This window comes from Rattus rattus, chromosome 4 (assembly GCF_011064425.1).
Source record: "Rattus rattus isolate New Zealand chromosome 4, Rrattus_CSIRO_v1, whole genome shotgun sequence".
NCBI classification, from domain to species: Eukaryota; Metazoa; Chordata; class Mammalia; order Rodentia; family Muridae; genus Rattus; species Rattus rattus.
The window spans coordinates 50,337,860-50,363,947 of NC_046157.1; the positions used below are offsets into that span (position 1 = coordinate 50,337,860).

General features: G+C 49.4%; 1 protein-coding gene across 2 annotated transcripts; it reads left to right on the top strand.

Moving 5' to 3' along the window:
* Positions 1–7,034: 7,034 nt before the first annotated feature.
* Positions 7,035–21,768, top strand: LOC116898966 (biotin--protein ligase-like). 2 transcript variants are annotated; one of them, XM_032900391.1, is made up of 4 exons: positions 7,035–7,265; positions 9,262–9,396; positions 20,304–20,466; positions 20,706–21,768. In XM_032900391.1, exons 1-4 carry the CDS (start codon positions 7,071–7,073, stop codon positions 21,653–21,655), a joined length of 1,443 nt encoding a protein of 480 aa, XP_032756282.1. In that variant the 5' UTR covers positions 7,035–7,070; the 3' UTR covers positions 21,656–21,768. The 2 variants fall into 2 exon arrangements, with proteins under 2 accessions (XP_032756282.1, XP_032756281.1); XM_032900390.1 differs by having other exon boundaries at positions 20,703–21,767.
* Positions 21,769–26,088: the final 4,320 nt, after the last annotated feature.

Consider the following 26,088-nt stretch of genomic DNA (forward strand, 5'->3'; position numbering starts at 1 on the left):
TGTGACACTTGTAGATGAAAATGCCTACCACAGCTAGAAGGTTGGACATGCTTACGGTTGGTCCTAAGGGACCATGCCTCTAGCTCAGTGGTTCTCAACCTTCCTAATTCTGCAACCCTTTCATACAGTTCCTCATGCTGTGGAGACCCCAACCATGACATTATTTTTGCTGCTATTTCCTAAGCGTAATCTTGCTGCTGTTATGAACTGGAATGTAAATATCTGTGGGTTGTTTTGATGGTGACTCATTCAGTCTCCAAAGGAGCAGTGACCCACAGGTCACTGCTGCTCTAGCCCATGAATCCTCAGGGACCAACAACATCAAGCCACGGCACAAGCTCACTGAGAGGCCTGGATGCATGAAATGCCTGGCGCAGTGCCTGGTGCGTGGTGGGTACTGGGAGCAAATGTAGTGTGGCATGTGAATGAATGGGAGCTGAAGCAACGTAGCTATGGTCTCGAATGCCAGGCACGAATGGCCAGAATCCCTGAGGTGAGGAACAGCAGGCGTTTGGGAAGGAATCAATGGGACCAAGGAGGCCATTTTACTCACTTCCGGGAAATCATACTGCAGGCCTGGCATAGAAAGATTAAACAGGTGGCCGTTCTCCTGCCGTAGTAACAAGTAAGACACAGAGGCAGGAAGCCAGGGTTCTAACATGACAGCATTCTGGTTGATAGAGCAACAGAGATTACGCCATTGTGAGCACAGAGGGAAGAAATCAGGAGCTGAGTTGTTGGGGAAAATGCATTTGGCTTTTATTCAAGTTGCCTTTGAAGTGCCAGCCAGCTCTGCACTGAGTGTGGACGTGAGACAGTGGCACTGAAGTCTGGGAGAGGACAGCTTCACAGTGGTGGTTGTAGTGGTGGCTGAAGCCAGCAGGGAGCGCAGGATCCTTAGGACATTGGGCTGGAAGTTGGAGCAAAGGCCTACAGCAAGCCTGATGGCTCAAAGGTGTCCATCTTCCAAGGCTGCTGTAGCTCGAAGTTCAAGATGCATGTGTGACATGGTTGGTCTTGCCTGAGGCTTCACTCCTTGACGTCTGTGTCATCGAATGATCTTTCCACTATCCACACCCTTTGCAAGGACACTAATGACACTCACTGGATTTGGGGCCACTCATATCCCCTCATTTTACCTTAATTACCTCTGTAAAGGCTTCGTCCCCTCTAAATATGGCTACGCGTGAAGTTCCAGGGGTTAGGACTTAACTGTTGTATTATGGGGGCACCGTTCACCCATAAACACTGAACTAGAAACAGGACTTTGAACGTTAAAGGACCCAGAGGCTGGCTACTGCCCCCACACTTCCTGTCTCTGCCTGTAGGGTCCCATAGTCTTTGCCATTTGATTCTAGAGAGTTCAGCCTCAGATCCACACCCACCCTCTTCACCCGCCCAGAGACGGGTGGGTTCCATCACGTGACCTGGGTCCCGGAGCTCTAAGTCCAGCCCCATGGTGGCAGAGGCGCTGCTCTGTGCTCTCAGTCAAGGTGTGAGCTATGTTCTCAGAGGCAGCACACGTCATCCTGAGGCAGAGCTGTCTGTCCTGCTCAGTTGCCATGCTGTACCTTCTTCACCAGCTCCAGCCGGTCCTCTCTGCTAAATCCCCTTTGTCTGACTAGCTGTTTCTGTTGTTGGCAACACTGTGGTCAGAGAGCCAGGATGCCGAACGTCAGCACAAAGGCTTCTGCAGGGCAGCAGAAGTGAAATAATAGAGCTTACAAAGGGATCTCCGCTAGCCAGCCCTGTTTAAACCAGTTCTTAACAGGATCGTATTTTCTAAGGCCCTGGGGTCAAGCATCAGGTTGTCCGACATCGGTCTCTGAGCTGCTCATGGAGCCCTGTGTATCTTCATCCGCTCTGTGCTGCCTAACCACGTCTTAGGAGTTTGGATTCCTTGCTTAGTTCAGGTCTGAGTGCTTTTTCAACTTTCTGTGTTCCTGGTGCCTCCTCGCATGTCAAGTGTGTGCCTCCAAATGCATGCAGGGTCCTAATTTACATTTAAACAATCTTATGAGCATGGGCGTTTTGCTTGCACGTGTGTCTGTCTACCTTCCAAGAAGGCCAGAAAAGGTCATTCAGTCCCTTGGGTCTGCAGTTACTGACAGCTGTGAGCCACAATGTGGATGACAGGAACCAAACTCAGTCCTCTGGAAGAGAGACCACTGCTTCTATCTGTAGAGCTGTCTCTCCAGCCTGAGGATCTTAGCGTTAGTGTACTCCGCCTTTCTGTTGTTTTATTAGTCTTACCATTCTTGGCAGATCTTAAGTATGGGGTGCGTGCGTGTGTGTGTGTGTGTGTGTGTGTGTGTGTGTGTGTGTGTGTGTGTGTGACACCCAACAACATATGTGTGGAGGTCAGAGGACAAGTTGTGAGAACTGACTTTTCTCCTTTCACATGACCATGTGGGTCTCAGGGACCTGGCAGCCTAATCATCAGGCCGGTCCATCTGGGTGGCCATCCCAGTGCTCTTGGAATCTTCAACTCTTATAAAGTACATCATGTAATTGGGGCTGGTTTACAGGTTCAGAGGTTCAGTCCATTATCATCAAGGCGGGATCATGGCAGTGTCCAGGCAGGCATGGTGCAGGAGGAGCTGAGAGTTCTACATCTTCATCTGAACTACTAGCTACTAGTGGAAGACTGGTTTCCAGTTAGCTAGGAGGAGGGTCTCACAACTCATGTCCACAGTGACACACCTACTCCAACAAGGCCATAGCTCCTAATAGTGCCACACCCTGGGCCAAGCATATACAAACCTTCACATTCCACTCCCTGGCCCCCATAGGCTTGTTCAAACATATGAGTCGATGGGGGACTTACCTAGCCATAGCATAATAAAAAGGTACATTTAGTCCAACTTCCAAAGTCCTCATAGTCTATAGCAGTCTCAACAATGTTAAAAGTCCAAAATTTAGGCTGGAGAGATGGCTCAGTGGTTAAGAGCACCAACTGCTCTTCCAAAGGTCCTGAGTTCAAATCCCAGTAACCACATGGTGGCTCACAACCATCTGTAATGAGATCGGATGCCCTCTTCTGGTGTGTCTGAAGACAGCTACAATATCTATATCTATCTATCTATATATATATCTTTTTTTTAAAAAGTCCAAAATTCAAAGTCTCTTCTGAGATTCATCCAATCACTTAACTGTAATCCCCAAAAGCAAGACAGGGAACCAGCTGGACAAAATCCAAACTCTGCATCTCCATGGCTGATGTCAAAGAGGTCTTCTAATTTCCAACTCCTTTTTCATCATTGTTGACTGTAACAAACTTCTTTCTCCTGGGCTGGTTCCACTCCCTGTTAGCAGCTTTCCTCAGCAGATAGCCCACGGCTCTGGCATCTCGAACATCTTGGGGTCTCTAAGGCAACATCAACGTTACAGCTTCTTGTTTCAGTGTCTGAGATCCACACATGATCTTCTGGGCTTCTCCAAAGGGCTGGCATCACTTCTCCAGCTCTGCCCTCTGTAGCACTCTAAGCTCAAGTTGATCCACTCCACTGCCACTGCCGTTCTTGGTGGTCATACATGGTACTGGCATCTCTTAATACGCTGGGGTTTTCCACTGCAACTATGCTTCACCAATAGCTTCTCATAGGCTCTCTTCATGGTGCCAAGCCTCAGCTCCTTTGTAAGACCCCTTCAGTCATGGACCATCAACTGCAACTGAGGCTGCACCTTCCCCAAGGGCCTTCCCTGGCCTCTCACAGTGCCCAGCCTCAGCTGCTCTTCATGACCTCTTCATGCCTTCAAAACCAGTACCACCTGGGTGACTCCTACACATTACCAAGTTCTGCTGCAGCACAAGGTACAACCTTGGCTGTCTCTGGAACACAGCTTCTTTGAGCTCTCAGAAAACACTTCCCAGAGGATTTCATCTTGGTGATGCTTGTCTCTTCTTAAAAACGACTAATTTCTCAGCTCCAGCTGACCAGCATCAGTTGTCCCAGTAGTCCCTTTTATTCTGGACTCTAAAGGCAGAGCCACATGGCCGAAGCTGCTGAGTTCTGCTTTCTGGGACTGGAACATGGCTCCCCTTGTTCTATTACATTAGTATCAGCTTTCTGTTTTCTAACTCCTTCACTGCCTAAGCTTGGTTTTCCTGGAACTTGCTTTGAAGGTTGACCTTGAACTCAGAGATCTGCGAGGTTCCTATCTCCAGAATGCAGGATTAAAGGCGTGCACCACCTTGCCTGGACCTAAATTTAGCTGGGTGGGATCTTGCCCCAAGGTCGCCACTCCCTCAATTCAATCTAACATTCTTGAACACAGGATTCAGCTCCACTTCACTTCCTGGTGCCCTTTAACACTTGAACCATACATTATATATTTCTCCTTTCTCAGTTTGCTATGGTTGTTTAAAACGCTCTTCATGAAACTTAACCAGAGAACAAAGTCTACAATTGGTGTTTCTGAGACTTCCTTTGTCAATTCACTTAATCTGAGATGTCTCTTCTTCACCTTAGCCTCAGGCAGACTCTTCAGACAAGGGCAAAAAGCAGCCATGTTTTCCACCAAAATTCCACAAAATCAGTCTCTTGACCACTTACTGAAGTTCTTCTCCACTGTAACCTCTTGGGCTAGGTCTATATAGTTCAAATCACTCACAGCAACAAAATCTTCCATATTCCTACTAGGATGACTTGTTAAGCCCTACTTAAAACATTCCATGGCTTTCCAAATCCAAAGTCCCAAAATCCACATTCTTCCAATCAAAAGCATAGACAGGCCTATCATAGCAATATTCCATTTCCAGTACCAACTTCTATTTTAGTTAGTATTTTACTGCTGTGAACAGACACCATGACCAAGGCAACTCTTATAAGGACAACATTTAATTGGGGCTGGCTTACAGGTTCAGCGGTTCAGTCCATTATCATCAAGGCGGGAACATGGCAGTGTCCAGGCAGTCATGGTGCAGGAGGAACTGAGAGTTCTACATCTTCATCTGAAGGCTGCTAGCAGAATACTGACTTCCAGGCAGCTAGGATAAGGATATTAAATCCAACACCCACAGTGACACACTCACTCCAAGAAGGCCACATCTTTAATAGTGCCACTCTGTGAGTCAAGCATATACAAACCATCATATACACACACATTTAAAAAGAAAAGTAAATCAGTATGGAGATCTAGCACCGTGGCAGCAAGGCTCTGTGGGCTGTGCCATCCCTGAGTAATAATGCACTGTAGAAGAGCGAGCCGAGTAAGCCATGGTAAGTACAGGACTCGTGGCTTCCGTGTCAGTCTTCCTGCCTTGGCTTCCAAAACAGGCTAAAACACCTGCCTCCCCCAAGTTGCTTACATCAGTGTTTTTATAACAGCCATAGAATGAAAGCTAGAACAGTGTCCTAATTAGGCTCACTAACATCACAGGGAACAGTAAGGTGGGGAGGGAAAGGTTGTTTGGCTTACACTTCCACATCATCGTCCATCATTGAAGGAGATAGGGACAGGAACTCAAGCAGGACAGAGTCCCGAGGGCAGGAGCTGATGCACAGCAGCAGAGGCCATGGTGGGTGGGGCTCACTGGCTTGCTTAGCTTATTTGCTTATACAACCCTGGGCTAATTTATGTCTGTGGGTCACGGAAACACGAGGAACTGTATCAAAGGGTCACAGCACTAGGAAGGTTGAGAACCATTGCCCTACAAGTTTGCCAGCAGCCCAGTCTCATGAAGGCTTTCTCTCAGTTGAGCCTCCCTCCTGTCCAGTCACCCCAGCTTGTGCCAAGTTGACACCCTCATCCAGACAAACACTATTTGGCGGTAACTAGTGCCATGCAGGGAGCCACTGCCACTAGGAGAAAGCAGACTGCCTTCCTTTCAATACAGCTCACTGTCCTGTCCTCAGTGACGTGTGTCATTTCTTCCTGGACTCACCCACAGACTGACCTGCCTTTGCCTCTCAAGTGCTGTGATTAAAGGTGTGAGCCACTACTCCAGAGTGAGTGGCCATTTTAAATAGGCAGATCCACGGCCAGTGTACTTTAAAAAAAATCTATCCTCAGATTAGGCAAGACATGGGAGTGGCACATCTGATTGTTCTTAACACGTTTTGCTGCTTGTTTACAGTGAGGGGACAAGGGTCAGGACAGCAAGCAACTAGAAATTGTTTGTTCAGAGTTATTGTGGATGAGAGGCTCCAGGGAAGAAAACTGCTGGTTTTAATCGAGGGGAGAATTGTGTGCTTCCCCTGGGACAGGACCTCTGGGAACCATAACTGATGTTCCCTCCTTCCACCGGGCTCAGGACGCTCAGTTAAACTGGTAACAGATATGTAGTGGGAATACCCCATTTGTCTTTTTTGGTGCTTCACATGAATTCATGTAATTAACCTAGTAATCCTAGTCTAATAAAATGGCCTCACTAATATTCCAACTGGGCCGGGTAGAGGCTGTCAGTTCTCTGATTTGTAATGTGTTGATAGTCAGCAAATACTGGCTGTTGACATAAACTTAGGCCTAGTGCCTTACTCATTCCCACTCTCAAGGAAAGGAGGTTGGACTTTGACTTGATCAGGCTATCCATTCTCCCCCCCCCCCAAAAAAAACCTGGCGCCTCCCCGCACCCCCAACCCCCTCCCATACCCCCCTCCAATACGTTCCCAGTCCCTCACTACTCTGCCCCTGTCCCTGTATGTCCCTAGCACAGTCTCTCTTACCTCCCCAGTTCACTCTAGTTTTGCAGCCCAGGTCTCTCCATCTCTAGAGCACACCTCCAATCTCCTGGCTCTCCACCTCCCTCGGTAAAGCCAGCCTCCTGAGACCAGACAGTGGCCTCTCTTCCAGTGCCATCTTCAGTCCTAGTCCGCCCTTTCCGTTCCCATAGCCTCTTTTACTCGAGGCACCCTGTCCATGGTCCAGCCCTCCTGCCCCCAGATGCTACCCAGCCCGCATCCTTCACCTCTAGCGCATCCTTCCTCTGCATCCTTCCCTGCTCAGCATACCCGCCCCGCCCTCAGCCCCCATCCTGTAGCGCAGGCGCACTCCACCCCCTCCCCAAGCCTCGCTTCCGGCCGGGGCGGGGCCTGGCGCAGGCCGGGGCGCGGGCGCCGGCGCCGGCCATGCTCATCACGCTGTGCTACCTGTACCTGTGGGCGCGCTGGGGGCGCCGGCCGGCCGCACTGGTGCTCTCCACGGTGCGGCGGCTGCGCGCCTCGCGCTGCTCCTTCACCTTCTGCCGCGCGGCCGCGCAGCCCGGGGGCGCGCGCGTGTGCCTGAGCCGCGGCGGCCGCGTCTTCTGCGTCGGCGAGAGCCAGGTGGGCGGCGGGCGGGGGCGCCGCGTAGATCGGGCACGGCGGCAGTATTGCAGCCCGGCTCGCACAGCCCACGCGTGCACTGGAGCCTGGGAAGCCCTGCAGCGCGCTGTTGGCCGTGGGCCAGTTGCCACTCCCTCGTGTCTCCGGTCCTGCAGCTGTAGCAGGGACATCCCTCGTGGCACCTAGAGTTTCGGTGGGCTAGCTTCTGGTCCCGTCCGAGGGTGATGGCCGCTGCCCCTTTCTGGAAAGGGGGCACTGACCATTTGCACAGGCCGGCTGCAGGCTGGGAACCTGACTTCACAGTGCACTTCCTACCGTGTACTTCTGGACATCACTTGTTTCTGTGAACATCACACAGTGTTTTGCTTTTCAATGGTCTCTTGCCCTTTCCTCTTCCTTCTGTCTCACTTTAAGCACTAAACAGTTTTTTTCACAGATGTCAAACCACAACACCCACACGAGAATCATTATCTTACTTCAGGGCAAAGTGAGCTGCTTAGGAATGGGGGTAATCGTGCTTCCAGGGACCTAACACAGACAACACTCTAAAAAATACAGTGTAGGGATTGAGGATGGCTCAGTGGTTAAGAACACTTGTTGCTCTTGCAGAGCACCCATGTCCAGTTAGTTCCAAGTCCCCATAACCATCTGGAACTCCAGTTCCAGAGAGTCCAAGGAATGCAGGTGATGCACATACACATACAATTAAATAAACCTAAAGAATACAGTGTGACCAACACACTGAGTTTTCTTAGGTTTCCCAAGCTTACAGCTACAGGACTAGACGTGACTTGTACCACCTGGAGTGAGGCGTGTGCAATGCACACAGACGCTGCCCCTCTTAGAACATCTGGCTTCAGTTCTCTTAAACCGTTTGAGAGATCACAGAGAAGAGTAAGCGATGGTGGAGTTTTCTACTGTGGCAGTCTCTAAGCTGATTATTTAAAACAAAGCCTATGGGATTTATATCAGAGTAGAGCATTTGCCAAAGAAAATTTCCTAGAAACTTTGAACATTTCGTGACCTCGGCTTTCTAACTATGCTAACTCAATTGCTTGGCTCTTCCCTGCTTCAGAACCCCAGCCTGTGGATATCTATCCCTCAGTGTACTCCTGCCTGTCCCATAACTTGAGCTTTGCCCACACATCCCTACCGTGTCTTTCTGGGTTCAGGGCTGTGACTCTGAGGTTTCTGCTCTGGTGTCCCTTTGTTTTTAGTAGTCTAAAACCTTTTAAAATCAAATTGCATTCCTTCCAGAAATCTGAAAATGAAGGAAGTGAATTTTTGAGGTTGATAGCTGGCCTAAAACAAGAGAGCACCTGAGGATGGCCCAGTCAGTCCCTTGCATAAACAACATGGTGTTTGCATTCTGTGTGGGTCCTCCCGTATTTGAGTCATGTCTTGGTTACTTCAATACTTAATGCAGAGCAAAATCTGTAAATGGTTATTATACAGTGTGGTTTAGGGTTCCATGACAAGAACCCACAGATGTAAACCCCACAGGTAAAAATGGCTGGACATGTCTGCTCGGCTAACCGGTCTGGTCTCTAACCCACTCCTAAAAGCTCCAATGAATTCCTGACTGGGTGCAATTTCCTTCAAAGCATGCCTTGTCACGTCTGCATGTGGGAAAGGCTCTCTCCTGAGGTAGCTCCAGTCTCTGGCTTTGGTTGTGCCACTGTCAGAAGTTGCCAGGCACACACCTCACCATTAACCGTGCGTCCTTCCAGGTACGATTTGGAAAGCTCACGTACCTTAGGCTGTAAGGAGAACTGGTCAGGGTGACTCCCTTGGAAACAGATGTCCAGAGACTTTGACATTCTTTCGAACCAGACCCACATGGCTGTTTAAACAGCATTGCCAGACAAGAAGCCAGGGTTGAAGGGGCCTGCGGCACTGGGAAGGAGCCAGGGGAGGGCATGCCAGGCACGCTGACCCAAGTGACACATGTGGGAGATGACACTGACTCCTCCTTTCTTTCTTTCCTTATTTGTAGTCTGTTGATGACTTGAACAAATGGGCCCTGTTTCTCGTGTCCCCCTTCATACTTGAGGCAGAACATATAGCATTTGTGACAGAAAGCATTTGGGTACAAGGCACCAGTTTCCAGGAGCCATTGTCTTCAGAAACCGTGAGTGACATGTCCTACTTCTGTGTCTTTTTTTTAAGATTTATTTATTTTATGTATGTGAGTACACTGTCACTCAGACACACCAGCAGAGGGCATTGGATCTCATTACAGATGGTTGTGAGCCACCATGTGGTTGCTGGGAATTGAACTCAGGACCTCTGGAAGAGCAGTCAGTGCTCTTAACCTCTGAGCCATCTCTCCAATCCCTACTTGTGTATCTTAAGGACGTGTTTCAGTCCAAACCCAAGTGGGCTTTTGTTTTTGTTTGTTTATATTGTTGTTGCCATTATTATTATTATTATTATTATTATTATTATTATTATTATTATTATTATTATTAACTGGTCTGCTTATTTTTTAATGAGTGATCTTTCCTGGACTTTTGTGTAGCTTTCCTTCTTTTGGGATATACTGGGTTATATAAAACGTACTAGTAAAATTACTCTCGTCTGTTTGTCTGTGCATGTACCTGCATTTGTGTGAGTGTTTGTACATATGGGTGGATGTGGTGGTCATGGCCCACCTCAGATATCTTCAGATTCTCTGCCTTGTTTTTGAGACAGGGTCTGGTCCTGGGACCTGGGGCTCACCCGTACGCCAGTCTCCACTCCCTAGAGTGTTTGCTCCCCACTCCTGGCTTGGCTTGGCATTAGGGTTTATACTCAGGTCCTCATGCAAACATGGGGAGCACCTTACTGCTGGAGCCAGTTCTCCAGCCCCTCTTTTTAACTTTGTATAATTTTGTTCCATTTACACTTACTGGTTGACCGATGGATTGGGTATAGATGTGTGTAAATGGAGGCCAGCACCCGAGAGTTGATGACTGCCATGAGCCAGTTCTGTCCTCTATGGTGAGCCCGGGTCCATCTCAGGTTGTCAGCACTGGCAAGTGCCTTTACCTACTGAACCGTCTTTCAGCATTTCTGGGCAACAGTGTCCCAGGTGGACTGGTCCATCCCCGTAATCTCTTCCTTTCCCGGCACCTCAAGTAGCTGGTTTACATAACTACCTTTTTCCTTGATAGCTTGTGTGGAGCACACTGAAAATATTTCAAACTCAGTCACAGGTTCAAAACTTGTTGTTTAAAGGAGACAGAGACAGAGAGAGACAGGGAGGCAGAGACAGGGAGACAGGAGAGACAGACACACAGAGAGACACTTCCTCCTCCCTCCCACTTGTATGTAACAAGTTTGATGACACAGCTCCCCTTTGTTTCCAAGGCGCCCTGTTTCGCCTTCTTAGCCTTCAGATGTTTAAGCTGGGGCAGCATTCTCCTGCCTTATCTTGTGGCCCTTCTTTGGTTTTCCGCTGGATGGACCGAGTTCTGGTCCTGGAGACACCCGGCTGGGACACTCTTGCTTAAGTATTGGTGGTAACCTGCCCCTGAGATTCAGTCCTTGTCCTCAGGTGGGGTAGTTTGACTCTTCTTGGCCTGAGGGTCTCCTTGCCCTGCACCCTGTCTGTGGTGAACCAGGCTTGGCTTCCTGTTCTCACTTGTCCCTGCCTCCCATCCTCCCCAATTCCCCCCTACTCCCTAATACTCCCTCCCCCCTCCCCCACCTCTTGCCTGCCCTTCAATATTCTGCTGCCCTGCTGCACTCAGGGTTTGTGGGATGATCCCTAGTTTGTGAAATTATCTGCTGGGAGGAGAGGGAAGGGGAGGGAGACAGCACCTGAGGCCTGGGTGAGAAGTGGGGACCTGGAGACAGGAGAGGAGAGTGAGGACTGTGTGTAAATGGAGGCCAGCATCCAAGAGAGTCGATGACTGCGATGACTGCGTCCAATGGCAAAGGTGATGTGCCCTACAGAGCCCCTGGAGATATTTTACCTCATCCATCACATCTGATGCTCAGAGCCCCGTGCCTCCATTGTTGACAGAACAGGTTTTGTTAAGGGGAGTCTAGCCAGCAGCACCTGTGACTGACTGGAGTCAGCTCCTTCGGTGTCTGGAAAACAACTACTGAGGCCTCTCATTTGAATGAACTTGAGTAGTTTTGTACATAGAAATGACTGGGTTTTTTTTTTTTTTTTTTTTTTTCTCGGAGCTGGGGACCGAACTCAGGGCCTTGCGCTTGCTAGACAAGCGCTCTACCACTGAGCTAAATCCCCAACCCCTAGAAATGACTGTTTATATATGTACCTTTTAAAGAATTATTTTCAAAACAAAAGGCAAATGATCATTTATTTAGTCAAACCACATAAAATTCCTTATATTTACTTCAAGTTTTTTTTCTTTTTATCTCTGAAAAGTTTGTGTGATGTGCTTGTGTATTCTTCTTTGGGTATTTACTTTTATCTGTATTCTTACTTCATTTATTTATTTGTGTATGTGTGCATATGCCATAGCATGTGTGGGCTCAGAGGACACCTTGAGGGAGCCAGCTCTCTGCTTCCACCACGTGGGTCACAGAGATCAGCCTCAGGCGGTCACCTGTCCTTATTAGATCTTCATCCCCGTGACACAAGCTAGAGTCATCTGCGAAGAGGGAACCGCAACTGAAAAAATCCCTCCGTCTGATTTCCGGGCGGGCAAGCCTGTAGGGATTTGCTCAATTCACGATTGTGGAAGGGGCCTGCTCACTGTGGGTGGTGCCAGCCCTGAGCAGGTAATCTGGTGCCACAAGAAAGCAAGCTGAGCAGGCCAGGGGGAGCAAGCCAGGGACAGCACACAGCACCCTCCATGGCTCTGCTTCAGCTCCTGCTCCAGGTTCCTGCTTTCGTTTCCTGCCTTGGCTTCCGCTGATGGTAGGCCGTGACCTTTAAGCCAAGGAGACCCTCTCCTCCCAAGATGCTTCTGGTCCTGGTGTTTTATCACAGCAATAGAAATCCAACTAAGACACCATGATTAATGGGAAGTAAGAGCCTTGGGCAACCTAAAGTATTATGTGTAAATTTAATAAAATTTCGACTTAGGAAAAAAAAAATACAACACACCAAAGCTAAGGGTTTTAAAGCATTGTAATAAGATATCAAATGTCTGTGGATTCTCTTGAGACATTAAGATGTAACCATGCCGACTTCTTTGTTTTTGGAGCTGGGTATTGAATACAGGGCCTGGCGTCAGTAAACAGTTGCTCCACCGTGGAGGGACACCCTCAGCCCCTAGCTGCTATAGGTTTTAATTCCCCAAATCGTTACTTAATCACACATCACAATGGGGTTAAGGACACGCTGCCTCTTAAGTGACAAGGTTGCTGTACTGCATGGGACAGCTGCTGTAACAAAGAGACCAGTAGTGACTTTGTGACCCAGGCAGGCAAAAGTAAACCTCTCTCCAGTGAGGAAACCAGTTCTCTTTTGCTTTGTTTCTCTGTCACCCCAGGTCAGATGCAGCTTCTGGCCCCTGCTGTGCTGACGCTCTGCCAGGGATTTCACATACATTGTAGCCCTCAGGATAGGGGACGGGAGAGAAGTGGAAGATGGCCAGCTTCCTCTTGGACACCGTGGTCCACAGATTGCCTGGGCTGTTGCTGCTCCCGTCCAGCCGCCCAGAGTTTAGACACTCATTCTCCTTACTACAGGGGAGGATGAGAACTCCAGTCCCTCACTAGACCCTGGGTTCAGCAAAGACTGGGAGTTCTGTCACTTCAGGAGAGGAGGGAACACAGATATGGGTGTGCACTAGTTGTCTCCCATTAGCTATCTGAGGTACTGTCTAGTAGAGCAGACTGGCCTTGAACTCACAGAGGTCCGTCTGCCTCTGCTGCCCCAGTGGTCACAAAACAGGCTGGCAGAAGTTAAGGTGTTCACATCAGTTCAGTGATCACTGAGAAAGGAGGAGAGGTCTGGGGTGGAACAACATTTTGGATCAGGTAGCCATGAGGGAAGGACCACGTGCTTGGAGCTTAGGCTGTGTAGTCCCTCTCTGCCGTGTCAGCCGTTCCTGCCACCCAGAGGTTGCCTGGCTCAGCAGATGGAAGGAAGGTGCCGGAAGCCAGTGCTGCTGCTCTGTTGTAATGATGTGGCATGCGTTCCTGCAGTGTTGTAATGATGTAATGTTGTAATGATGTAATGTTGTAATGATGTAATGTTGTAATGATGTAATGTTGTAATGATGTAATGTTGTAATGATATGGCATGCGTTCCTGCAGTGGCCGTGGCTCTGCAGCCTTCTGCTCGGGCGCCACTGTTGTCATTTATCTGTGTTTCCCGAAGAGCATCCCTGGGGTTTTAGAGAGTGGATGGTTTGAAGGTGATGACTTCACATCTAGATGTAGCATGATTTGTGTTCTTGGTGCTGTGACCAAATATCCAGTGAGAAAGAATTTAAGGGAAGGGGTTGCTTTGATCACAGTGGCAGGGAGGGGTGAGGCTGGAGGGTCCTGAGGCTGCAGGCTGGGGCAGAGAGACTGAGGAATGCTGAGTTTTGCTTCCCGTTCAGCCTGGGTCCCTCACCCATGGGATGGAGCCCCTTGAGTTTTGGGTGGGAGTTCCCTCCTCAGTTGATAAGCCTAGGGATGTGTTTCCGAGGTGCCCTTAAATTTGATCAAGTTGACCATGAAGATTGCCGACCACACTTGGTCATCCATGACTCCCTGTCTCTGGGCAGATTCTCGTTCTATCCTATGTCCAATCCGGCACACTCAGGTCCCGTTTGTCTGTCCTGAGTATGTCTTACAGGTTTATGATACTCTATCATAAAATAGGTATGGGGGCTGGAGGGGTGACTCAGTGGTTAAAGAGGGCTGGCTACTCTTCCAGAGGACCCAGGTTCGATTCTCAGCACTTACAGCCATCTGTAACTCCAGGCCGGGATATCTGATGTCCTGTTTTGGCCTCTGAGGGCACCAGGCATGCATGTGGCACACAAACATGCATGCAGGTGAAACTCCCATACACATAAAAAACTTCTAAAAAGATAAATACATGGAGTTTACTAGTTTGTGAGTATGCTTTACTGTTTACTGTGTGGCAAACACATGCTGTGGTGACCCTCAACCGTAAAGCTATTTCATTGCTACGTTATAATGGTAATTTCTTTATGAATCCTAGTGTAAATATCTGATATGCAGGATGTCCGATATGCAACCCCTAAAGGGGTCTTGACCCACAGATTGAGAACCACTTCAGCCTAGTCCAAAAGGCCACATGTCCTTTAGTGGGGAACTGGAACTCTGCCCTGGACTCTGCCAGGCCTCTGCGTCAGGGGTTGTTCACCTGATTGGGGGTGGGGTGGGGTTAGGGGTTAGTCTGAGACAGGACGAAGCGTCCAAGGACCTACCCATGGTCACCATGGGACCTCTCGTTTTTGCCCTTTTGTTCATGTTCTTGAGACATGATGTTTCTAGATAGCTGAGGTTGGCCTCACATTTGTAGCAATCCTCCTGCCTCAGCTTTGGGTACTGGTTACATTTTGAGACAGGCTCTCACTACACAGCCTGGGCTGGCCTCAAACTAGTATTTCTCCTGCTTCCCACGTCTTGAGATTCCATGCCTTCACCTCCATGCCCCGATTACTAGGACCTTTAGCAACCTCTCCAGCGAGCATTTCAGATGGCCAGGAAGCAGACCCATGGCGGGTCACTGACATTAGCATAGCGTCACCATGGGCACCTGAACAGCTTTGAGCTTCTGCTCCCCTTCTGCTTTTAGGGGCCACACAGGAGAAGTATGCCTGCTGTCTCGCTCTCTGCTCCCCGGACTGGAGTCTTAATTAAATACCGTGGATAATCCTTGCTCGATGCCAGACGTTGTGAGCCTGAGCTTCAGATTCTGCCAGCGGCGTGTGGGAAGAAATTCCATGCTCAGGGCTCAGCTCCCTTCGCTTTGATCTTTGTCCTCGTGCACGGCTCCCCCTTTCTTCTCTACCCCTTTGTCTCCATCTCCCAGTGCGCATTGGAAGTGTCCCGTTTGCTTTTACTGGCTGGAAGGTGACCCCACCCCTGTGAGGTATCAGTGGGTAGAGCCAGGCCTCACTTTGATCAGAGCTCCTGCACTGCTCGGAGGGGTTTGCACGGTCTGTGGCTCACAGACCCCTTCCTAGAGAAAGGACGTACACTTAGGAGAGAAACTCGATCGGGGTGTGTCTGTGTTGTCCCGTGTGGCCTTTTCCTGTCCTCAACTTCCTTTGTTTCTTCTTCCTTCTGAGGTGTGTGAGGATTTAATCATTGGTTCCTTTTCCCTGAAGCAGGTGCAGAGGCATTTGAGCAACTCTGTTGGCCGAGCGCTTCCTGGCTGTGTGCAGCTGGCAGCAGCTGACATCCGTGACACCAGTGGCCTCCCTCGGGAGCCAGGCCTACTCTGCTCCTTTGCTTGGCTCCACTTACCCTCATCAATGCCCACCCAGGCATTCATGCCCCTCCAGAGACAGCCCTGCCCCACTGCCATGCATGGCCTCAGCAAAATGTCTGTGACACGTTTCAGCTGGTATCCTGGAGTCCAAGTCACCCAGGTTCCCCCTCCCCCACCTCTCATGTTTGGTGTGTGTGTGTGTGTGTGCATTTTTGGTTTTGAAAACAGGGTCTCCCTCTGTAGCCCAAGAAAGCCTTGAACACAGGGCAACCCCCTGCCTCAGAGTCCTAAGTATTGGGATTTCAGATGTGAGCCATCGTGTCCAACTAAGATGTGAGTTCTGAAATATGGAAGCCTACTGGATTCCGCTCAGCTTGGACCTGAGTGAAGCCCATGCGTGGCTCCGTGTGTGATGAGGTGGGGGGAGGCTCTGGGTTTGCCTAGAAGACTCTTGGGTTTCTCTTTCTGCGTGTGTGTGTCGGTTTCCGCGCACAGGGTCCTGTACTTACACTGTTCCTCCTCGGTCTTCTCATGGTGCCGATTCACTTCTGTGTTGCTGTTTCTCTAAGGAAAACCCAGTTCAGTTTAAATTCTAAAATACTAAGGAATAGAATTTCTTGCACGTGGTAGATTGAGTTTTAGGGCCAGAAACCTCTGTTATATCTGACCCTTTCCTTTCTACACCTGCTTTTGTGATACCGTTGCCATGATGTGGCGGGAGGAGGTGCCTTCATGGGCCCATGCTGAAGCATCCCTCCCTGAGGTACCAGCCATACATGGGTCTAGGATAAAATGAAATTTATCTTAGGGATGGGAGGCAGGGCGAGAAGGAAGTGTGGGACAGAAAGGGGCAGAGAGGGACGGAGAGAGGAAAGAGAAAGAAGGGAAGAGACCAGCCGGGAACACTTGGAGAGAGGAGACCAGAGAGAGGGAAAGGAGTCAGAGAGAGAGGCTAGAGAGGCCAAGCAGGGGTTGGGGATTAAGAGCAGAGGTTAAAAGCCAGCCTAGGAAGCCAAAGGCCCTGGGTTCGGTCCCCAGCTCCGGAAAAAAAAGAAAAGGAAAAAAAAAAAAAGGAAGAGAGGCCAAGCAGTCTCTTTATAGCAAGCCTGGAGTGTACCTGGCTATTGCTAGGTAACTGTTGGGCAGAGCCTAGAAGAAGTGCTAACAACACCTCTGTTGGGAGAAATCGCTCTGAGGACTTCCAGGATAATCACCCCGAGTGGGCCTGGCTCTTTAAGGAGCCTCCCATTTAAATCTCCCTGGTCTTCCAGGGAGGCAATCTTACCAGTTCAAGAAACTCAGATCAGTCAGCTCCAGGGCTCAAGTGCAGTCTCTTGTTGGTTGTTTTAGAAGAGTGTGGAAACTAGCCAACAGCTTCATTCTTCCTGAGAACATTGGAGTTTGGGATTGCAGAGCTGGCTCCGTGGTTAAAAGCTCCTGATCCTCCAGCACAGTGCTGACGTTGGGTTCACAGCCACTTGTAACTTCAGCTGCAGGGAGCTCTGATGCCTTCTTCCACTCTCTGTAGGCAAGCAGTGTGTGTGGACACACACACACACACACACACACACACACACACACACACACAATTGTTAGACAATTTACATGTCATAAGACTCATCCTTCTAATATATATAAGCCAGTTAAATGGTTTCTGATACATGTGTGCCCAGTATTTTACAGTTATCATTCCTGTGTGACCTAGAGAGCCTTCCTTGCCTCAGAAAGAAACTGTCTTCCCACCAGCTGTCCCCATCACTCCCATTACTAACTCTAGTCTATGTTTCCAACTTTGGATCTACCCATTTTAGATATGTTGCATACATATACATACATACCATATATATTACACACATGTACATACACATCACATACACATATGCATACATATCATACATAACACCCACATACATATACATACATACATATACATATACACACATACATATACGTACACAATTTACATACCATAATAAATATCATACATACATACATGTCCATACACATCATATACACATAGACATATCATATATAATACACACATACATATACATACATACACATATATACATACATATACATACACACATGTCATATATACATATCCTATATATCCTACATACACACATACACATACACATCATACATATATGCATACATATATATATATCATACATATATATACACATACATACATACCATGCAGATGCCTACACACATACACATACATACTATACACATCATACATATATGCATACATATATATATCATACATATATATACACATACATACATACCATGCAGATACCTACACACATATACATATCATACATGCATACCAATATAACATATATACATATACATACAAACATACATATATACATGTAAATACATAGGATCATCATATATGACCTTTACTTATTGGCATCTGTCCTGGCCAGCCTTATGGTATCTTGACACGGGCTTAGAGCCTCTGAGAGGAGGGAACCTCAACTGAGGAAATGCCTCCATACTCGCTGGCCTGCAGGGCATTTTCTTAATCAGTGATCGATGTGGAAAGGTCCAGTGCATTGTGGGTAGAGCCTCCCTGTGCAGGTGGTCCTGGGTTCTGTAAAAAGTGGGCTAAGAAGGCCATGAGGAGCAAGCCAGTCCGCAGCACCCTTCATGGCCTCTGCGTCTGCTCCCGCTCCAGGCTCCTGCCCTGTGTGAGTTCCCACCCTGTGACGTCCTCTGATGATGATGTGGCATGGAAGAGGAAGCCAGACAAACTCTCTCCTCCCCTCCTCGGTCATGGTGCTTCCCACAGGGATAGAAACCCTGAGATCGGATCTTTTAAGCTGTTCACAGTTGGCCTGAGACCGTATTGCCTTAGAGCTTCAGCATCTGCCTAAGTGTCCGTTCATGGACGTGCTTCTGCACATTTCACCTACTACGGGACAGCAGGATTATTTTTGGTTTGGGGATTATGTACAGCTTGTGGGCTTTTACGCTCTCTGTGTGTGTGTGTGTGTGAGGGCTTGTTTTTAATTCTCTTCGGTGCATGCTCAGATGGAATTGCTTGGTCGTGTGGTAACAGCGTTTAACTTCTGAAGAACCCTGAGATGACTCTCGAAGATGCTGAACTATGCTATGCATCTCTACCAGCAATGCACTTGGACTCCAATTCCTTTTTTATAATTTTACTTTAATACATTTACTCTTTGAGGGCCTGCGTGTGAGTGCACACATGTACTGTGGAGGTCAGAGGACGTCTTGCAGGAGCTGGTTCTCTCCCCCACTGTGCAGGCCCTGGGGGTTGAACTCAGGTCATCAGGGTTGGTGGCCTTATCTGTAGCATCTTAGAGTGTCGTGCTCATGGTCGCTGATAGAAACAGCTCCCACCAATTGAAGACTTTAGCATAAGCTTTGCTCCTTTATCGGTAAAAGAGTGTTGTTATTATTATTAATTTACTTATTTATGTATATGTGCATCAGACCTGAAGAGGGAGATGAGTCCTCAGAAATAGCAGGAAGTGAGTGCCCTTAGAGACTGAGTATCTCTGCAGCCCCTGCGGCATTCCAGGCTCTCTTTGATCTCATTGCCACACAGATCTGAGGTGGCATCTTCCTGACTTTACGAAGAGGGTGCTGTGTGGTGCAGATGCTTGCTCAGGGCCAAGGAGGGCGGGGAGTGGAGCCTGAGTCTGGACCTGCAGCCAGGCTCCCCCTGAGAATCCTGAGAGTGTGAGATGCTTTGATACAAAACTGGAAGGTTTCTCTCCTCGTGCGTCTCTCGCCCTCTAGTGGTGGAATTGCGAACTGTCTGGTGTCTTCCCATGGTAACCGGTGCCTGGACCTGCTTGGTGGTTGGGATTCCTGGGACCTACCGTACCAACAGGGAGCCACAGCCTGGGGGTGGAGGCCTGATGTGCCATGGTGTAGATTTTGCAGTGGCCCCCGTCTGCTTGAAAATAGCTGGTGGGTAGGTTTCCTTTACATTATTGGGTATTGTGGACTCTCCTGTCCTGTGCCTGTCACAAAAGGGAGGTTAGGTTTACCTATGTCTGGAGAACGTCCTTGTTACCTTCACTGTCTAAAGCAGCTGAGGCCTTGCTTACCTTTATTTATTTCTAAAGTATATTATTTTTTATTTTAATAGGATTTTTTAATTTATGCGTAAGGGTGTTTTGCTTGCACAGAGGAGTGGTGCATTAGATCCCTGGAGTTATAGACGTCAGTCACCGTGTGGCTGCAGGGAACCGAACCAGGTCTTCTGGAAAAGCAGCAAGTGTCCTTAACTGTAGAACCATCCCTCTGGCCCTCTGTTTTGGTTTTTGAGGAAGGGTCTCACTACGTGGCTTATGTCGGCTTTGAAGTTGAGAGCCTCAGGCCTTAGCCTCCTTGGTGCTGCTGGTGAGAGAGGCAAGCGTCCCACAGCAGGCACACATCCAGACACATTAAACGGCGGGGTTCTGCTTTGTGCTTAGTAATCAATCACTCTTTTCCGGTCAGAATAGAATGTCTGAGCCCAAACCTCCTTGCTCCCAATCAAAGGCAACATCTAGTAACCTACTGGATACGTCTGTCTGTCTGACTGTGACCTAGTGTTCAGAAGTCTGAGGGTGAAGTGTGTGTCTGGTCATTTTAGATGTGAGACGTTCCAGCTTCTCTTTCTCCCTCTCCCGCTCTCTCCTCAGGTTGTAAAATGGTCGGACTGCTGTTTGCCGTTAGCTTGCCGCCCCGGGGATCCCTACCAACTAATTGCTAAGGCAAGCGTGGACAACTTCAGCAAGCTGGGGGTGGCCTTCATGGAGGACAGGCTCCAGATGGATAACGGCCTGATAGCCCAGAAGATCGTTTGTAAGTAACTTCAGAGAGCGTTTTCGTGCTCGGGGGAGGCCACAGTGATTCCTCCCTGGGCTGTCGTGACTTCCCAAAGCCATGACTTAGGGCATTACTTACTTTCAGTTTTAGCCACCAGGTTTGATCTCACCGTAGATAGATATATGCAGTCAGTACGTGCGGGGTTGGGGTGGACAGGAAGTACGTTTCTGATCAGTAGTGTTGACTAATGACCTCTCCCATTTGTGCTCTAGCAGTTCACTTAAAGGACCCTGCTCTGAAGGAACTCAGCAAGGCCTCCAACAAACAAGTGCAGGCCCCACTCCCGAGCCCAGAGGCTTCCCTGGGGGCCCAGCCTGTGCAAGGTGTCATGGAGCAAGCTGGTCAAGGTGACTGGAAGGCTGCTGGTGAAGGCCCTTCCCCACCGAGGAGAGGCTGTGCCCCTGGAAGTGAGTCTGCTGCAGATGGAGATCCAGGGCCAGGCTCCACTGAGCTCTGTCAGCTTCACCTGTCCAGCTGCCACGAGTGTTTGGAACTTGAGAACAGCACCATCGAGTCGGTGCGATGTGCGTCTGCAGAGAACATTCCAGATCTTCCCCGTGATTGCAGCAGCAGTGTGGAGGGTACTGCGGGCGAACTCTGCCCTGAACGGAAAGGGAAGAGAGTCAACATCTCGGGAAAGGCGCCCAACATCCTGCTGTACGTGGGCTCTGGTTCCGAGGAAGCCCTGGGCCAGCTCCAGCAGGTGCGATCTGTCCTGACGGACTGTGTGGACACGGACAGCTACACTCTCTACCACCTGCTGGAAGACAGTGCTCTGAGGGACCCGTGGCCAGACAACTGCCTCCTGTTAGTCATTGCCAGCAGGGACCCTATCCCCAAAGGCATACACCACAGGTTCATGGCCTATCTTTCTCAGGGAGGGAAGGTGCTGGGCCTGTCTTCCTCCTTCACCTTCGGTGACCTTCGGGTGGCCAGGAGAGACGTGCTACGGAACACAGCCCAGAACTTGGTTTTCTCTAAGGCTGATGGGAGTGAGGTACGGCTCAGTGTCCTGAGCAGCGGCTACATTTATGAGGAAGGCCCGAGCCTCGGCCGGCTCCAGGGCCACCTGGAGAATGAAGACAAGGATAAAATGATTGTGCATGTGCCTTTCGGAACCCATGGAGGTGAAGCCGTTCTCTGCCAGGTACTGGGGTGGTGTTGATGTGATGCTTTGGGGGTATATTTGGGACCCAGTGTGCTCTTTAAGGCCTGGGAGGTCCCAGGAGGGGCTGGGACAGTAACACAGCAGCAAAATGCTTGCCTCTTGAGCATGAGGACCTGAGTGTGACTTCCTGGAATCCACGTGAAATCAGGTGTGGTGGCGTGTGTTTGTAATCTCCAAGCTGGGGAAGTGGAACCCCTGGGGCTTGCTGGACAACCTGAGTACCTTATTGGACAGTTCCAGGCCAGTGAGAGGCTCTGTGTCAAAAACCAAGGTGGACGCCCAGGCCTGAGGAGCAGCAGCTGAGGTGATCCTTGTTCTCCACACGTAAGCTTATGTGCTCTTGTGTGTGTGCATGTCATATGTGCACACACACACACACACACACACACACACACACACACACACAAGCTTTTAAGTGCTAGTGGTTAGTACTCTTGGCTGAGTTTCTACCAGGGTCTGTGCAAGGCAAGGCCGAGGGCTTTGGTGAATACCCTCTCCCGTCAAAGGGAATGTGATCGAGGGGCCAAGGCAGGAGTCGGCAAGGTTAGCTAAACCTTCAGGTTAACCAAGGATCAGCCAGAAAACTCTTTCTCATTTTAATCATTATTAGTATCACTCTTCCTAAAAATATGTTAATTTATTTTCTTGCCTCAAAGCACACAGTGGTTAATATCATCAAGCCCTTGTTTAATGCAAGAAGTTCAAAGGCAGAGGGTAGCAGTTTGAGACTAGCTCCTGTCTCCTTTAGCGGCGCTCTTGGTCACGTACACATTTAGCATTGGGCAGAGCTTCACAGCCTCTGTTCTCCTACGATTTGTTATGTTGTTTAACACCTACGTGCTTAGGTGAGAGATGGATCAACAGTTAAGCACACTGGCTGCTCTTCCAGAGGACTTGGGTTTGATTCCCAGCACCCACATGGCTGCTCACAACCCTCTGTGATTCCATTTACAGGGGATCAGCCTCTGTCTTCTGGTCCACAGGCACTGCATGCACACACATACAGGCACACAAACACTCACACAGACGTAATAGATCTCTCCCCGTCTCTGCACATGTCATGGTTCTTGTGTGGAGGCCAGAGGCAGCATGTGCACAGTCCTTGTAAGACAGTCTGGCTCACTCTGACCTGTGCCAGGCTACCTGGGCAGCCAGCTTCTGGGGGTCCTCCTGTCTCTACCTCCCATCTCTGTAGGAGTGCGGGGTTACAGATGCGTGCTGCTGAATCTATCTTTGGGTTCTGGGAATTCAGGTCTGCATGCTCACACGGCCAGCACTCACCTCCTAAGCTCTCTGTCTCACTCCCTAAGCTCTCTCCCCCTCTTGCTTCTTTGTTCTAAAGCCCATTATTTGTTAAGACAGTGCTCGAAATGCAGAAATCTGGACAGCAGGACAGATGTTCACACACAGAGCCAACAGGTTTCCTGTGAGGCTGCAGACCACATGGGTTAGTTTTGGGGGTGCCCACTAAACGTTCCTCTTATCTTTCCCTCTGCGAATATGGTCACTATAGCAACCATGCATTCTCAAAAAATTGGCTTGAAAACCCCACTTCCTGGAGCCATGTTTCAGTTTTGAAGAGTTTTTTTCCCCCCTCACTTCTATGCACAGACTTGTACTAGAAAATTGATTCGGCACGTCGCAACCCATTTTTCCGAGTTCCATGGCACATCTGCCTGTTGCGCCGTTTAAATTGACCCCAACACTACCATAAAATCTGATACTGCAGTGTGTTGCCCTCGGAAGAAAAAAGGCAATATGAAGCAGGCTCACACATCAGAGTCCGGGGATTAGAATGTCATTTTTGGTTCTAAATGACTTCCAGTCTCCTGTGTGGCAGGGTCACTGCTCCTCCAGCCTCTGCTGCCAGCCTGCCCCACTGAAATCAACCAATAAGTATTATTACAGGCTGCTTAGCTTCCTCTTTCTCTGTCCGATTTCGTAGCCTTCATCTTCGTAATAAATCTAGTAGTGATGTAACCCAGCAGGAGAAGCAGAAAACACCGTGCCCACTAGGCGGGGGTAGGTATCCCAGCTGGCTTGCCTTGGCATTCACGGCAACAAGAAAAGACCCGAGGGGTGGGGTGGGGGCGATGTGAGGGCTGCAGTCACTGGGAAACCGTAAAGACGAGAATTAAGACTGGCTCTGATTATCAAATGGATCCAGGTTTTGGTATGAAGTCGCCTAAATACAGCTTGAAAATGAATTTGAGAAGATTTCATTTGCTTACCCAGCTTAGTTCAGGGAGGGAGCTTCACAGCAGAGTCTCTCAGTTTTGGACACTTTGGGCCAGATCAGTCTTTGTGGGGAGTTGTCATATAAACGCTAGACATTTATCAACATCCCTGGTCCCTGCCCAGTGGATGTGGCCACCTCCCGCCCCCCTCTGCATTTGCTGCTAGAGGCGTTTCTCTTCTGTCCTTCAGTCCAGCTGAGGAGCCATATGCTTCGACAAGGCCAGGTCATGGATCTAGTCCCGTCACCAGCGTTGCAGGCAAGTGGCCATGAGACTTGTGTCAGGATTGCAGAAGAGGTGGGAGGCAGGGCCACACACCCAGCATCCGATGCGCTGTTCTGTCTGTCATTAACTGACGTGGCAGCACCAGATCCCGCACATGCCCAGTACATCCGGCCCTCTGAGGCACCTCCTCAGTCCAGCAGATCCAGCATTTCCCCAGCTTTGGTGGTGGTGTCTTTGGGCTGGGAGGCCTGTCGATGGGAGCCTTTTCCCTGTGCTTCTTTCCTGGTTACAGATCAGCTCAGCCCTCTTCCCTGTGCATGCTCTTGTAGGCATGCCATCCAGTGAGGCCACGTACATTCAGCAGGATGCTTCCCTTTCTCCTGAACTCCTGCAGGATCACAGCTTTCCCTCTTTCTCTTCGTTTGCTCCTTTTCTTTTCTTTTCTTTTTCTTTTTCTTTTTTTTTTTTTGGACTGGGGTTTCTCTGTGTAGCCCTGGCTGTCCTGGAACTTTTCTGTAAACCAGGCTGGCCTCAAACTCAGAGATCCATCTGCTTCTGCCTCCCTAAGTCTGGGATTAATGGTGTGCACACACCCCTGCACCCTCCCAGACAGACGGACGGGGACACACACACACACACACACACACACACACACACACACACAAGCCTCGCGCATTTTATTTGTACTACCTGTATAGTTAACCTCCAGGGCAAGCATGTGCTTAGATAGGTGACGTGGCCTATTGACTAGGACAGGGACCCTTGCAGGCACCCCTTTCTTTTCTAACCCCTTGAGGGCTGTTTGGGGGACCTGCTGTCCACTGACTGACCGCTGTTTGCCAACTTGTTCAGACTGGCCCCCAAGTTCAACATTGGCCCCATTATGGACAATGCTTGGAGGTTAGGTTTGCCTTGGTTACCGCTTAGGTAGAATTGAGCGGCTGAACAAGCCCGAGTTGGCACCAGGCTTCTCTAGCCTCCCCAGCATTCTGCTTGGCAGATCAGCTCACAAAGCCAAAATAAAACTAAGCATGGGTGATTTGCTGTCACCGAATGTAAAATCTGCCCTCACGGGAGCTAGAAGTTCCTTCGCCCTGACAGGGATGCTGATGGAAATATTTGTGTATTTATAACCTTCACACGGTCTCCACTATGTAGCCTAAATACCGTTTTAATACCAAGCCTTAGAATTCAGACAGGTGCAGACGGGGCAAGGAAGGCCTTTGTGTTGTCCGGGAAGTCCACTCTATCCACCCCACGTCCTGCAGACAATCTCCAAATGACGAGTACGAGACTCTGTTATTCTGATGCAGGGTAGAGTGGGTCTCTAGCCTGACCCATCTTCCCTACGCTCTGTAATGTGTTCTGTTGGATTCTCACATAACTGTGGTTCCAAATAGTTTAGTCCAGGTTCGGTGACTTCCTCAGGAACCTGCAGTTGGACCTGAGAAGAGGCTGGTCCAGGGTCAGGCTCCACCATGACTTTTGGGGTGGGAAGACATTATTTTAAGTGGCCCATTCTAATCCTCATCCTGATGTTTCTTGACATCACTTTGCAGATGGTCAGGCTCCAGGCTGATGGGATAAAAACAAAAGTCACGTTCAGATTTCCATCAAGTCTAGTGCAGAAGCTGCTTCTCCGAAGCTGGTGCCCACTGTTCACCTGCCACTCTCTTTCCCTCAGGTGCATCTGGAGCTCCCCCCAAGCGCTCCCCTGGTGCAGACCACAGACGACTTTAATGTGCTCAAATCCAGCAACACGAGAAGACTCGAGGTCCTTAAGGAGATCCTGACTGCGCTCGGTCTGAGCTGTGACGCACCACGGGCTCCTGCCTTAACACCGCTGTACTTACTGCTGGCTGCCGAGGTGAGCGGGCTCAGCCGTGAGCCGCCTCAAAATCACGACTCCTTGGCTTGTCTGTCCTCGCCATTTCCAGCCTTGGTTTCTATTTTGACTCTGGGTTTGGA

Bases quoted from the DNA above. Each gene is read 5' to 3' on its own strand.
- LOC116898966 (XM_032900390.1), top strand. From the start codon at position 7,071: ATGCTCATCACGCTGTGCTACCTGTACCTGTGGGCGCGCTGGGGGCGC. The intron at 7,266-9,261 runs GTGGGCGGCGGG...CCTTATTTGTAG, and splicing joins TCTGCGTCGGCGAGAGCCAG to TCTGTTGATGACTTGAACAA. The intron at 20,467-20,702 runs GTAAGTAACTTC...TTTGTGCTCTAG, and splicing joins GATAGCCCAGAAGATCGTTT to CAGTTCACTTAAAGGACCCT.